This window comes from Hylobates moloch, unplaced genomic scaffold, assembly GCF_009828535.3.
Source record: "Hylobates moloch isolate HMO894 unplaced genomic scaffold, HMol_V3 SCAFFOLD_5, whole genome shotgun sequence".
In the NCBI taxonomy this organism is placed as follows: Eukaryota; Metazoa; Chordata; class Mammalia; order Primates; family Hylobatidae; genus Hylobates; species Hylobates moloch.
In genome coordinates this window covers 43,075,818-43,089,432 of record NW_026652280.1, presented here as the reverse complement: position 1 = coordinate 43,089,432, position 13,615 = coordinate 43,075,818, and the positions used below count along the sequence as shown (strand labels likewise).

Sequence of the window (13,615 nt, the reverse complement as noted above, 5' to 3'; positions counted from 1 at the left end):
ATACCTATAAAGTCCCTCTGGAGAACTTGGCACACAGTGAGCGCTAAATACATGGTAACTTTACAAAATAATTATAGCCCTAGATAGTCTTATTGCAGGTTTCTACCGGTTTGCCCTACCACCAGCAATGCATGAAGTTATTTAACCTCTCTAGTGTTTGATACATAATCATTTCTTTTTAAAATACCTTTGCCAATTTGAGTGAAAACACTACCTTATTATTGTTTCAATTTGCATTTGTTTTATTATAGTGAGAGTGACCAATTTTGCATGCTATTATAAACAAGTTTGTTGTCTCTCATATAAAATGCCTTTTTTTCTATTGGCATTTAATATTTTCTTACTAGTTTGTATTAACTAAAGAAATATTTCTATTCTTTAACATACTTGTTGTCAAAGATCCACTTATCTAGTATAATTTTATATCAAACTTTTGTATGCTGCATTCAGATGCTACGTACAGATTTCTCATTAGGATGAGAAATGTGATTATAATTATAATCTCTTTGTAATAAATTCTGTGAATTTTTTTATTGTATCTATAATGTTACTTGCAAATTATGACAATATGTATTTCTAACAATTTTGTATCTTATTATTTTTTATATCTTATTAAATTTGCCTGAAATTCTATAGCAGTGTTAAATAATCCATGGGTTTAATGAGCATCATTTAAAAATTATTTCTGATTAGTAGGAATATCTCTAGTGTTTTACCATTAAATAGAATCTGAATCTGTTATTTCTCAAAATATACTGCTTATTGTGTCAAGGATATGTCCAAATAATTTTTAAAATTTTTGAGTTCTTACATATTTAGGAGCATATTTTTTCTCAGAATAATGTGGTTTTTTCTTTTTTCTTTTTTTTTCTTTTTTTTTTTTTTTTTTTTGAGACAGAGTCTTGCTCTATCACTCAGACTGGAGAGTGCAGTGGCACGATCTGGGCTCACTGCAACCTTCACCTCCTGGGTTCAAGCAATTTTCCTTTCTCAGCCTCCTGAGTATCTGGGATTACAGGTGTGCACCACCACACCCATCTAATTTTTGTGTTTTTAGTAGAGACGAGGTTTTGCCATGTTGGTCAGGCTGGTCTTGAACTCCTCACCTCATGTGATCCACCTGCCCTGGCCTCCCAAAGTGTTGGGATTACAGGCGTGAGCCACTGCACCCTGCCACTAATGTGGTTTTCTTATTTGATCTTCTGTTGGATAGGATGCATTTTCTAATATTACATATATATTTGCATACTTATAATTTGTGTATACTGTTTTCTGTTTTGCTCTTTTTAATCAACATATTTCGTGTAGAATGTTTCCTACAACCCACATACAAACTTCGTAATGCATAAAAAAGGAATGTAAAAAAATACATCAATATTTTAAGAACGGTTATCTTTAATTTATGGGAGCATGAATTATTTTCACTTCATTCTTCTGTATTTTTCTAATTTTCTAAAATGAGCTGTCCTACTGTTACCAGCATAAAAAATGTTGTTTAGAAAAATGTCAATGCCCTGACAATTAGTTATGGGTGGGATATGATTAGGAGCTTAGATGTGATTGAAGGAATCCTTCTTCCTTTAGGACATGTAACTTCTGTTTGTTCATTATCTATCATTCAGACTATTTTGATAATAATGGAGTTGAAAAACTGAGTTTAATGTTTACTTAAAAAAACATAGCTAGTATTTTCTGTTTGGAGAATAATGACAGTGTGTGGTGACTATATTTTCCTAAACTAAGAATTTAGGATTTGATATGTGACGAATGTGTGATATCATGTATTTTCATGATACTTGATGTTTTTTACTTGAAAATCTTTAAAGGGAATTACTCATAATATTTAACTATGCATTTATTGCTGACCTATTGGAATAAAATTGGATTAACTCAGGATGATCCCACAGAATCTAAGACTTGCTGACCACAGACTGGGGCACTGGACAGGTTGCTTTTGGAAACTTCATTTGTCCTTGTGGCCCCAGTGGGAGGCCACAACCCAGACACCATCTCATGAATATCTTTGTCCTGTCTGGGACTACACACAGATATAGAAACAGAAAAACATGCATTTATACATCAAGGCACACAGAAACAACAATCACTGGATTGGTGCCTTAATTGCATCTTCCGGGAGCCTGGAATAGCCCTTGTTTCTTCTAGTGTTCGACACTTTCTCTCTGAAATGAGATTTAGTTAATTTCAGAGCCCAGGAATTCTCAGATTTGATTCTTAACCTACTGTGTACTTAAAGTATGAAAATCTTGATCAGCGTTATGATCACTGAAGATTATGTTTCTATATACATCTATAATGTCTCCTTTTTCTCTTGTTTTCTGTAGCTTTGGGCCAGATTATGTTGTATGTGGATGGAATGAATGGAGTAATAAACCACAATGAAACCATTCAGTGGCTGTACACGCTCATTGGGTCAAAGGTAAGGGGAAGTTATGGTTGACTGTTTTGTTCAATTGTCATATCACTTGCCTTTCTTTTTTCTCTGAGTCAGTTTTGCAGAAAGAAATTTTATTCATCTTTTTTCAAGCCGTTACACTATAAATGAGGACTACTACTGTACAGATTTTAAGATACACTTAAATTGCAAATAGCTCATGAAATTTTAATGCATTTCTATTTTCTCTTAAGCTTTAATCAAGTGCCTTTGGAACCTCCGGTTTTTAATATTTAATCAAATTTTATACCATAGGTCTGGGCATGGTGGCTTACCCCTGTAATCCCAGCACTTGGCGAGGCCAAGGTGGGTGGATCACGAGATCACAAGATTGAGACCAGCCTGGCCAACATGGTGAAACCCTGTCTCTACTAAAAATATAAAAATCAGCTGGGCATGGTGGCACACGCCTGTAGTCCCAGCTGCTCGGGAGGCTGAGGCAGGAGAATCACTTGAACCCAGGAGGCAGAGGTTGCAGTGAGCTGAGATCATGCCACTGCACTCCAGCCTGGGTGATGGAGCAAGACTCCGTCTCAAAAAAAAAAAAAAAAAAATTATACCATAGATGTAAGATCTGTGAACTACCTGTATTTCATGTTCGTGTATACATATAAATTTATATGTTGTACATATGTATATGCATATTCCTATATGGATAAAAGAATCCGAGATTACCTTTCAGCTCTAACATCAATTATAAAAGTAATCAATGTTTATTACAGATTTGCCAGGCAGCAAACTATATATTTTATTTTATTTTATTTATTGAGACAGAGTCTTATACTCTGTTGCCAGGCTGGAGTGCCGTAGCATGATCTAAGCTCCCTGCAACCTCCACCTCCTGAGTTCAAGCAAATCCCATGCCTCAGTCTCCCAAGTAGGTGGGATTAAAGGCATGACCCACCACCCTGGGCTAATTTTTGTATTTTTAATAGCGACAAAGTTTCACCATGTTGGCCAGTCTGGTCTTGAACTCCTGGCCTCAAATGATCCACCTGCCTTGGCCTCTCAAAGTGCTGGGGTTACAGGCATGAGCCACCACATTCGGCCCATACTAGGTGTTTTATAAGCATGATCTCATTTAATCCTCATGAGGCCACTATCAGGTAAGTAATATAATTCCCATTTGGTAGTTGAGGAAATAGTGCTTGATTATGAAAGCCTAGCTGGTTTCCCCATGCATTTTGGCACATCACCACCAGCCATGCCTTGGCTGCAAGGTCCCTGAGATCTCTGGAAGTCCTCCCAAGGAAGCAGATCTACTCTGTCACTTCAAGTGCCCTAAAAGCTGGGCAAGCCTCTGGCATAGTCTTCTCTGGCTTCTGCCGGGGTGTGGAGGAGCATGTGTTAGGGACCTGACTGCAGGGGGATTTGGGAGAAGTAGTAAAAGGGACCCTGTCCTGAGCAGGTGCAGATGCACCAAGGTTAAAGTGATGTACGGGTGGCATGTTGTGGAGATCAGAGTGGCTGTAGTGGGAAACATGGTCAGATGGAGTGGGGGATCTTGAGGGCCTGGATACAGAATTTGAACCTGAATTAAACAGCTCACAGAATCAGCATAGCTTTGTAGGGTTCCTGAAAAGCGTATTGGATTAATCTGTTCTCACACTGCTAATAAAGACATACCCGAGACTGGGTAATTTATAAAGGAAAGAGGTTTAATGGACTCACAGTTCCACATGGCTGGGGAGGCCTCAAAATCATGACAGAAGGCGGAGGAGGAGCAAAGGCAGATCTTACATGGTGGCAGGCAAGAGAGTGTGTGCAGGGGAACCGCCCTTTATAAAACCATCAGCTCTCATAAGACGTATTCACTATTATGAGAACAGCATGGGAAAAACCCATCCTCATGATTCACTTACCTCCCACTGGGTCCCTCCCACGACATGTGGGAATTGTTACAATTCAAGGTGAGATTTGGGTGGGGACAGAGAACCAAACCACATCACATGTGGTCTGCCCAGACTGTCCCCCATCCCTGTGTTCACTGCCCACCCCCACTAGAGCGAGCCTTTCCAGGCTGCTGTTCGCAGTGCTCTGCTCTGCTGGGGAGCCCATCCCATGGCCCTGCCCCTAGAGTTACCTGCTTCCCAAGGATTCTGCTGTCCTTTGGGAGCACTCAGCCCTGGTTTGATTTGGGGAGGAGTATGGTTCTGGTTTTGGGCTGTATCTCCTTCTCAGGCTTCTCAGAATCCTGGTGATTGTGTCCTTGTGTGGTTGGAAGGGCTTTTCTCTGTGGCTGGCACTGGCATGCGAATCTCCATGGGGTCCCACATCTGTGGGTGACCCTCACATCTTCCCCCTCAGTTTTCCTTTTTCTAGTACTTATTAATGAGAGAATTTTTCCCCATTTCATATTAGAAACAGCTATAGTTTCCCTCAGAAGATTGCAAATCTTTAAAAAAAAAAGTTTGGCTTTGTTTTCCGTGGAAAATGGAAGTGACTCTGTTTTGAAACTGATGTAGGTGACCTTGGACACTGAGTGGAATGCTGGGCTTTCTAGGTTGCTTCAGCCAGACCGAGGGAAGATTTATATCTCATATCCTGTTTCAGTTTTTTCTCCTTTTTCCTTGCTTGTGCTGGGAACCCTCTCTAACTTTCATGTTCATTTGGAAATTGCTCCCTCCCCAAGGCGCTCTGAATGGTCTTGAGGACCTAAAAGCTAGGGAGATGGGAAGAGATTTTGCAAGAAAGATTGACTTTTTGTACATGACACAGCTGAATTAAGATATCTTTATGGTTTTATGATGGCCATGATAAAACACCAACCACTTGCCCTATTTCTAAAAGGAAATAAAACCTAACATGCTTACAACAGAAAAACTGACAGTCTGTTAGCTCATCACCAGAGAGAATAGAGTGAGGGCAAGCTTAGGGAAGGTGGGATGGGTATGGGGAAGAATCACTGTGAGCAGGGAGAGATTACATAGAGAATGCTGTGATCTGAATTTTCCTCCCTAAATTTTTGTGTTGTAAACATGATCCCCAATGCAACAGTGTCAAGAGGTGTTTAGGTCATGAAGGCTCTGCTGTCATGAATGGATTAATGCCATTATAAGAAGGATTTGTGGAAGGAGTGCATTTGCTTTCTTTTGATTCTCTGCCATGTGAAGGCACAACCTTCCTGCCCTCCAGAAGATACAGCAACAGGCACCATCTTGGATGCAGAGAGACTGGGCCCTCACAGCCAGTGCCTTGATCTGGGACTTCCCAGCCTCCAGAACTGTGAGAAATAAATTTATGTTCTTCATAAATTACCCAGTCTCAGGTATTTATTTTATAGCAGCACAAATAGACTAAGAGAGGAAAGGCACAAAGAAAAGAAGAGGGAGAGATAGAAAAGAGGGAGGAGAAGGACCATGGAGGAGGAAAAGAAGAAGAGCAGCAAAGAAAAAAAAAACAGAAATAACAGAAATGCATGCCGTGGCTCAGAGTCTGGTGTGGCAACAGCATCATATTGATTTTACTTTGGAATCATTCTGTAAGGAAAATAAACAATCAGGAAAGAATAAACACACAGGAAAATCTTTATTGCATTTCTAAATAACATGGAAAAATTATAAAATTAAAAAGTTTCAAAAATACATTTGTAGGAATTGTGCTTTCCCAGCCTCCCCGTCCTACACGGTGCACTCAGTGTGTGCTTCCTCAGTGGTGGTTCAGGACTCTGGGCCGCCTCCTCAGGACCTCTGTCTGAGGTGGCACACTCACCTCCTCCCTAGCCATTTGGGCCATCAGCACTGGATCTGTGTGGATTTCTGTCTCCATCTTTTATTTTCCCAAAGGAAGGTCTAGAATAGTCTCTGGCTCCTGTGTTCTGCACTGTGCTGGTCATAATGAGGACCAGAGAGTGGAGCCAAGAGTCCGCCTGTGCCTTGGAGTTCACTGTGTTGTTGGAAAGGAGAATTCTGGTGAACAGTGATGCCACAGCCCGTCCCACTAACTGTGATGTCACATGAAGGTCTCCTGCCCCCCTGCAGGGTGTGCTCTGTTCTAGGCGAGTTGGTGAAAGTTAACAAAGGCAGTAGCTGCCAAGTTTATTTCCAGTCTACATAGTTCTAATGAGATCACCTCTTATTTACAAATCCAATAGAGCGTCTGCTGACACTCTTCCCTCACCCCCATCTGAATAATGCAAAATTGAAAAGAACAACAGATACATCAACCCAAGACCCTTAGGTTTTGAGAAGGAGGCCTCAGTCTCCTCCTTAAACATACAGTTTGGTCAATACAGCTGCAATGGGTTTTCCCCAATTCAAATTAAGAAATCGGGAAAGCCAGGGGCCCTAGCATTTCCTTTTGACAAAGAGTCAGATTTATCTTAACCTGGAAAGTTTACCTTGACATCCCGTTGCCTTTGCCTTATACAGTCACAGAGTTGATAAAGGAAATACTGGAGTAGAAAAATCTTGTCATTGTGTTTTCATAATTCTTCATTTTTCTTCCATGAAAGGCAACAAGATGTGATTTTGCAGCCTGCCAGAGGCTCATTATGCAATGCATATTTGCAGATATTTGAGACTCATAGCCAGGGGAGAAAATAATGCGTTCGTAGCCAAATAATGACTTTTTAAAAGAAAAAAGTGTTTTCAATAAAGTGTTTCTTTCTATTTACAAGAGCCAATCTTTAAACTCCCCAGTCAGAGGTAAGAGGCAGATGCCAGGCCCATGACTTATCACAGGATGTGGATTTTTTTTCTCTTCATACATCTGGAATTCTAATTAATTGGAGTAAGATGATTTAGTCTGTACAGCATGGCCCTTTTGTCACCCAGCACAGAAAGTCTGTCTCTTTATCTCTATGGATCCTCTTTTGGCCCATGGGGAAGTCCTCAGGGCCCTGAGCCTGGCAAACTCTCACCTCCTTGCTGCGTCTTAGGGGTGCCTCAGGGCGCTGGCATGGAAGCTTCCCTGTCTGCATTGCTCTCCAGGTTAGCTTGCCTTGCTCTAAGTTCCCATCAGCCTCATTGGATCTCATCCTTCCATCTGTGCCCCATATTGCTGATCACAGGTCTCCAGACTTCCTTTCTACTTGTGTGAAGGTGAGCAGGCCTCCCTACTCCTGTGTAGCCCTATCTGGAGGAGTCCTCCTTGCATGCACGTACGCACACATACATACATGCTCGCGCTCGCGCTCGCGCTCTCTCTCTCTCATATACACATTAGAGAACCTATGTGCCCACCAGCCACCCCACCCCAAAGACTGGGGACATTGCTGAAAGTTTTTTTTAGGACTGCAAAATGAAGAAAAAAAAAGTAACGTGGTGTGTAGAATGGAGTAGTGGAGGAGGAGAAATTGACAGGGATGGGAAAGCTGGGTGGGAAGGGTTAGCTCAGTATCACAGCTGTGAGGTGACAGTAGCAGTGGAAACAGAATAATGAAAAAATAGAGACATTTTGAGGACTAGCCTTCTAGGAGGAGATTTCTGGATATAGGACAATAAAAGGAATCAAAGGTTGGGGGGTGGGTCACAGTTTGACTCTGCAGCTAGAAATATGGCAGTGCCTCTGGCAGTAGAAGAGTTGGATATTGGGGTTTGTTGGCAAGAAAACTTTGGACACACTGGTTTGGAGATGAAGGAAATATTCCCAAAGAGAGCTAAGTGCCATGGAGCCTGATGCTTCATGTGCCCCAGGAGATACTGGCTTATGGGCAAGGAGAGGAGATTCGGCGAGCCCTCTGGTCTTGGAGCTACTGGCGTATCACTGTTGTGTGATCTACTCAGATGACCCAAATATGGGGGTGAGAGCTGAAGACCTTTGTAAGTTACATAATGTAAATAGTAGAATCCTAGCCTTGAAGAGGTGGCAATGTCATGTTAAAGGTGTTCCTGACATCATCAGTCCCGTTCCTGATACTTCCAGAGGCAGAGGGATCATCAAATCATTTGCCTAGGTTGCCCAGGAATACTGTTGCATGCTGGAATTGGTGGAAAGCCTTCCTTTTTGGGACATGCATTACCTGTCATTAACCAAATGCTTGTGCACTGCTTTCTTGAACAAGGCACTCTGACTTGCTGTGGAAGCTCATTGAGTATTTACAGGCAGTTACCATGTGAACCCTGTCCAAGCTAAACTTGATGGCTACTACGGATAGTACTTGGGGACATAATTTTCAGCTCCTCATCATACTGGTTACCAACTCTTCTGTTCATGTAGTACAAAGAATAGTAATAGGTGGCCAGGATACGATATCATTCTTCCACAAATCCACCTCTGATTTATTACAACTTTTAGCAGCAGCCCTGGGTGTTGCCTCATTTTGTACCGGTAATCCACTAAGCCTTGTGGATTTTTGTCACACATTTTTATCTGCCAGTTTCTTCCATTCTGCGTGTCTGCGATTGATTGATTCACATTTAAATTCAGGGCCTTGCATTTTTCCCCCATTGATTGTGGGCCAGAGTTCCAGCCTCAAGATAATAAAGAATTCTGTTTTGCCTCTTTCTCTTATTAACAGTTAGTGCTAATTTTATTTAACAAAAAATGAATAAGCAGATCTTCCATGCCATTGATGAAAATGTCTAGTGGGACAGAGACAAGAAATGCATAAACCAGTGCAGCCTGCAGGTTGACACTGATCAGTCAGGGCATTTTAGGGTCATTGTGCAATTAGTGGGAAGCTGCTGATCTCTGACCATCCAGCTGTGTTTCTTCACTGGGGTCACAAGGCCTTCCTGAAATCAAGATATGCTGCATCTGACAGTCAGTGCCAGAGCTTTGGGGTCACACACGCCTGCACCATCCCTGGGGTGGGTTGCTTTTTCATCTACAAAATGGGAGTGATAATAGTGAAGAAGATGTAAAACCCTAAGCAACAGGAGATGCCCAGTATGGTTTCCCGCCCCTGCCCTAGGAGTACAGGGTTTTATTCTTTTCCCTTGTCCTCCACCACCTTGTTGACCTTCCCTGTGGCTTAAGGCTTTTGTCTCAATGAGGAGAGGGCTCTGGATGGGGTTTCCCGCCTTTTCACAGTGCTGGCTGCTCCCTTCCTCCTTTAGAGTTGTTGCTGTTCTGCCTGCTGTGTGGCTGTGCACTGCCAGGCCTGCACTACTGGGAAAGTTTCTTAGGTCCCAGCCCTGCCCCCAGCTTCTTTGTGAGTGCCATGGAGAGCAGCCTACTGGTGGATGCCAAATCCCTTTGAGTCTGCAGTTCCAAGGGGTTTATGCTCTCATGGTAGCCCACAGTTGACATTTGACAATTGCTAAAACTACTATCTGAGGTTTTATTGTTGTTGTTGTTATTATTATTATTATTATTATTATTATTATTATTATTTTGAGACAGGGTCTCGCTCTGTCACCCAGGCTGGAGTATAGTGACACAATCTTGGCTCACTGCAGCCTCGAGAGCCCAGGCTCAAGCAATCCTCCCACCTCAGCCTCCTGAGTAGCTGGGACCACAGGGCACACACCACCACACCCAGCTAATTTTCTGTGTTTTGGATGGAGATGGGTTTCACCATGTTGCCTGGTCTGGTCTCAAACTCCTGAGCTTAAGTGATTCTCCCTCCTTGGCCTCCCGAAGTGCTGAGAATACAGGCGTGAGCCACCGTGCCTGGCCTGAGTTTTTCCTGCTGCTTTGTATAAATGGCTTCATTTTCCTCCCCTACTCTGCCTCAGATAGTCCATTGCTGGCCTCTCACCCTTTCTGGGTGGATAGAACACTCTCCCTCCCTAGATTTCAGGCTACTTGGTTTTCCTGCAACCCCAGGTATATGATGGGCTCAAGAAAAGTTACGATGTGAAAGATTGTTTGTCTCTCTCTTATTGTTAGGTTGGGAGTGACATTCAACATCTTTCCAGCTGGAAGCCAGAAGTCCAATTGTTAATATTATAAAAACACTGTAAATATACTGCAATAGCATGAGATGTACTCAGCCAGCAAATTCTATATGGTCCAGGCAAAGGGAGTTACTAGAACATTATAGTTAGTTCCTTGAATTGCACTATTGTCTTAAATCCAGCCTTGATGTTGGATGTTGTGTTTATAATTCCCACATTAATTGAATTGAAATATATTTCAGTAATAGAAATTTGATTAAGACTAATTTTTTTATAATTCAGTTAATGATAACAGATTAAAGAAAAAATATGGCAACTGGGCATGGTGGCCTGTAGTCCCAGCTATGGGGAGGCTGAGACAGGAAGATCCCTGGATCCCAGTTCATGATCAGCTTGAATAACACATAGACCCCATCTCAAAAAACTGAAATAGCTAAAGTTTACTGGTATAATATGGAAATCTTAATAGTAAAAAATAACTTTTTAAAACAGTGACTGAATTTTTTGTGATTACAAAAATAACATATTCTTTTTGTATAAAACTTTAGAAATACAAAAAAAGTAAAATAAAAATTACCCAGAAACACTACCACATAAAGATAATCATTTTTTCGTACCTTTTCTTCTGATTTTTCTTTAAATTTTTCTTACAAATTAAGTGTATTATAAGCATTTCCTTTGTTACTACAATATTTTTAAACTACAATATTTAATGCCTACATAATATACAATCATATGAGTGTACTATTATTCATTCGACTTTTCTCATCTTGTTAATTGAATTGTTTCCAATGCTATGCTGTGTTTAAAGAGCTATGTTTCTAATGGCATAAAAATATGTTTAGTGAATGAGGTTGTGTTTGAATTTTTGCATGTTTATCAACATATTAGATGAGATTTCTAAAATTCCATGGGTTTTAATGGCATAGTCATGTAATATTTGTGTTGAAGTCACTGTGGGTATAAAGTGTCAGCTTCTTCATTAGGGCTGTTGCTCTTCTGCTGGCCACTTGGCTGTGCATACCCAGAACACTCATTCTCGCTGATTTGATATGTTAGAGGCCCCCATGTGAGAATAATCTCAGTAGGAGAAAAAAAGGAAAAAGCAAGTTTTACTAGTTATTGTTTTAGGAAGACCTCAGAGTGAGAGAGAAGTGATTCAGGCCAGGCCTCAAAGAGGATAGCAGGCTGAGGAGGCCCCACTGTCCAGATGGGTCTCCAGACACAGGGCTAAACAGCAGTTTCTTCCATTCACTCTGAGATGATCATCTTCAGAGAGCTGATTGTGGTTCCTCAATTCTTAAGAGGCTTGCTGATAAACCAGAATTTTAACTTACAGAGACAGTATCCTTGTGAATGCAAGAAGCAGAAACTAAGGGTGCACCTTTGACTCTTCTGCCCCTGTAGCCCAGGGCAGCCAGCTGAGTTTTAGCAGTTGGAGGAAGAGTAGAAGTGGGTGGCTCTAATCTGGAAGAACATTTAGGGAAATGCAAAAACACCAAAGCAGGCAGCATGCCGTTCTTCCCAGAGAGATGTTCTACCCTTTTCTAGGAGAGTTGGAGGGGCAAGAGAACCAGAAGCAGCACAGGCTTCTAGGAGCCTGCAGGGTTCTGCCACGCTCTACTCCAGCCCCCATCTGCCAGCCCTTCTCCCCCTACTCCAAAGAGATGCCACACTCTTCTAACAGCACATTTGCCAAACCTGGGTTTTAGCTGTTCATTGTCATGTTTCCAGGGCTGGTTATTTACTTAAGAGAGTTCTTTCACCTTTATTGTTACTCAGAAGGTAGTATTTGTCACATTTTCCCAAGGCTTAAGTTTTTGCACCAGAGTGAAAGATGGGAACCTCCATAGTACAGTGGAAAGAATCGGATTGACCTGGGTTTTCTTTAAGTTCTTCCAGAAATGAGCTATGCGACAAGTTACATAGCCTCCTTAGAATGTGAAGTTTTGCATTTGAAAATGGAAATGCTGCCAACTGGAAAAGTACCCAATCTTGTTGATTTCTCTCAACCAAGAATTTCATTCTGCGTATACTATCAAGGTGCTCCTTCGGGCAATATCTTAGTGCTGGGATTTTGATATTCCTTGGTAAACAATAAAAGATGTGAATGTTCGTTTTTTTTTTAATTTTTTTTTTGAGACAGAGTCTCACTCTGTCGCCCAGGCTGGAGTGCAGTGGCGCGATCTCAGCTCACTGCATCCTCCACCTCTTGGGTTCAAGTGATTCTCCTGCCTCAGCCACCTGAGTAGCTGGGATTACAGGCACGCACCACCATGCCCAGCTAATTTTTGTATTTTTAGTAGAGACAGAGTTCCATCATGCTGGTCTCGAACTCCTGACCTCGTGATCCTCCCACCTTGGCCTCCCAAAGTGCTGGGATTACAGACATGAGCCACCGTGCCTGGTCGCATGTTACATTTTGTCAGTTATTCATAATTACCTTGAATGTCTGAAGGGAAAGTTAGCCAAGTGGATGTTTTCTGATTCTTGTCCACTTTTATTAATGGTTCTTTAAAGAAGCTCTTACTGACAAAGCCAGTCCCCAAAAAAGGGGGGTCTTTCCCTGATTGGTGCTGTGAAGCCAATACACAAAACCAAAAGTGAGCACCAAGCAGTGCAGGCTTTATTCGATGGCCATAGAATTGAGAAGTGGAAGCGTGGTTCACAAATCAGCTCCTCAGTTTGAGAGAGTGGAGAAGTCACAGATACAGGGCATCTTTAATGAGGGGGTTGGGGCATTAAAAGCAAAGGAAGTAATAGTCATGTCTTTTCTGGAAATGGGGGAACTTCTGAAACTGGAATGCCATTTTTCTTTTTGTCGTTTTATGGTTTCTTCTCATTGTTGTCATGGTGATTATCAACTGTCAGGGTGCTGGTGGAAGTGTCTTTTTGCATGAGAATTAGATGATAATGAAGTTAGAAACTCTTCAGAGGCCAAGTGAGTGGCCACCCTGGATCCCAGCAGTCAGAGCCAGTTTAGTCAGGAGAGGGAACTTCTGACCTCAGGCATCCTATTTCCCAAAGATACGCAGAGTTAAGGTAGGACAGAAATTTACTTGGCCTTTTCCGGGGTAACAAAACCTTCATCTAAGCCCCAGAATTTTATCTCAATAGAGAAAATGCCAGCCAGGCGCAGTGGCTTACGCCTGTAATCCCAGCACTTTGGGAGGCTGAGGAGGGTGGATCACCTGAGGTCGGGAGTTCGAGACCAGCCTGACCAACATGGAGAAACCCCATGTCTACTAAAAATATAAAATTAGCTGGGCTTGGTGGTGCATGCCTCTAATCCTAGCTACTCGGGAGGCTGAGGCAGGAGAATTGCTTGAACCCGGGAGGTAGAGGGTGCAGTGAGCCGAGATCACTCTATTGCACTCCA

At 42.0% G+C, this 13,615-nt stretch overlaps 1 protein-coding gene across 4 annotated transcripts in view; it reads left to right on the top strand.

Annotated features, from left to right (window-relative positions):
* The window catches only part of FHOD3 (formin homology 2 domain containing 3), a 499,838-nt gene that overhangs the window by 290,254 nt on the left and 195,969 nt on the right, over positions 1 to 13,615 (top strand). For all 4 annotated transcript variants that reach the window (XM_032152492.2, XM_032152490.2, XM_032152489.2 and 1 more), the window contains exon 6: positions 2,343 to 2,437. In XM_032152492.2, the coding sequence (XP_032008383.1) occupies positions 2,343 to 2,437 (95 nt within the window). The remainder of the gene's footprint in view (positions 1 to 2,342; positions 2,438 to 13,615) is intronic.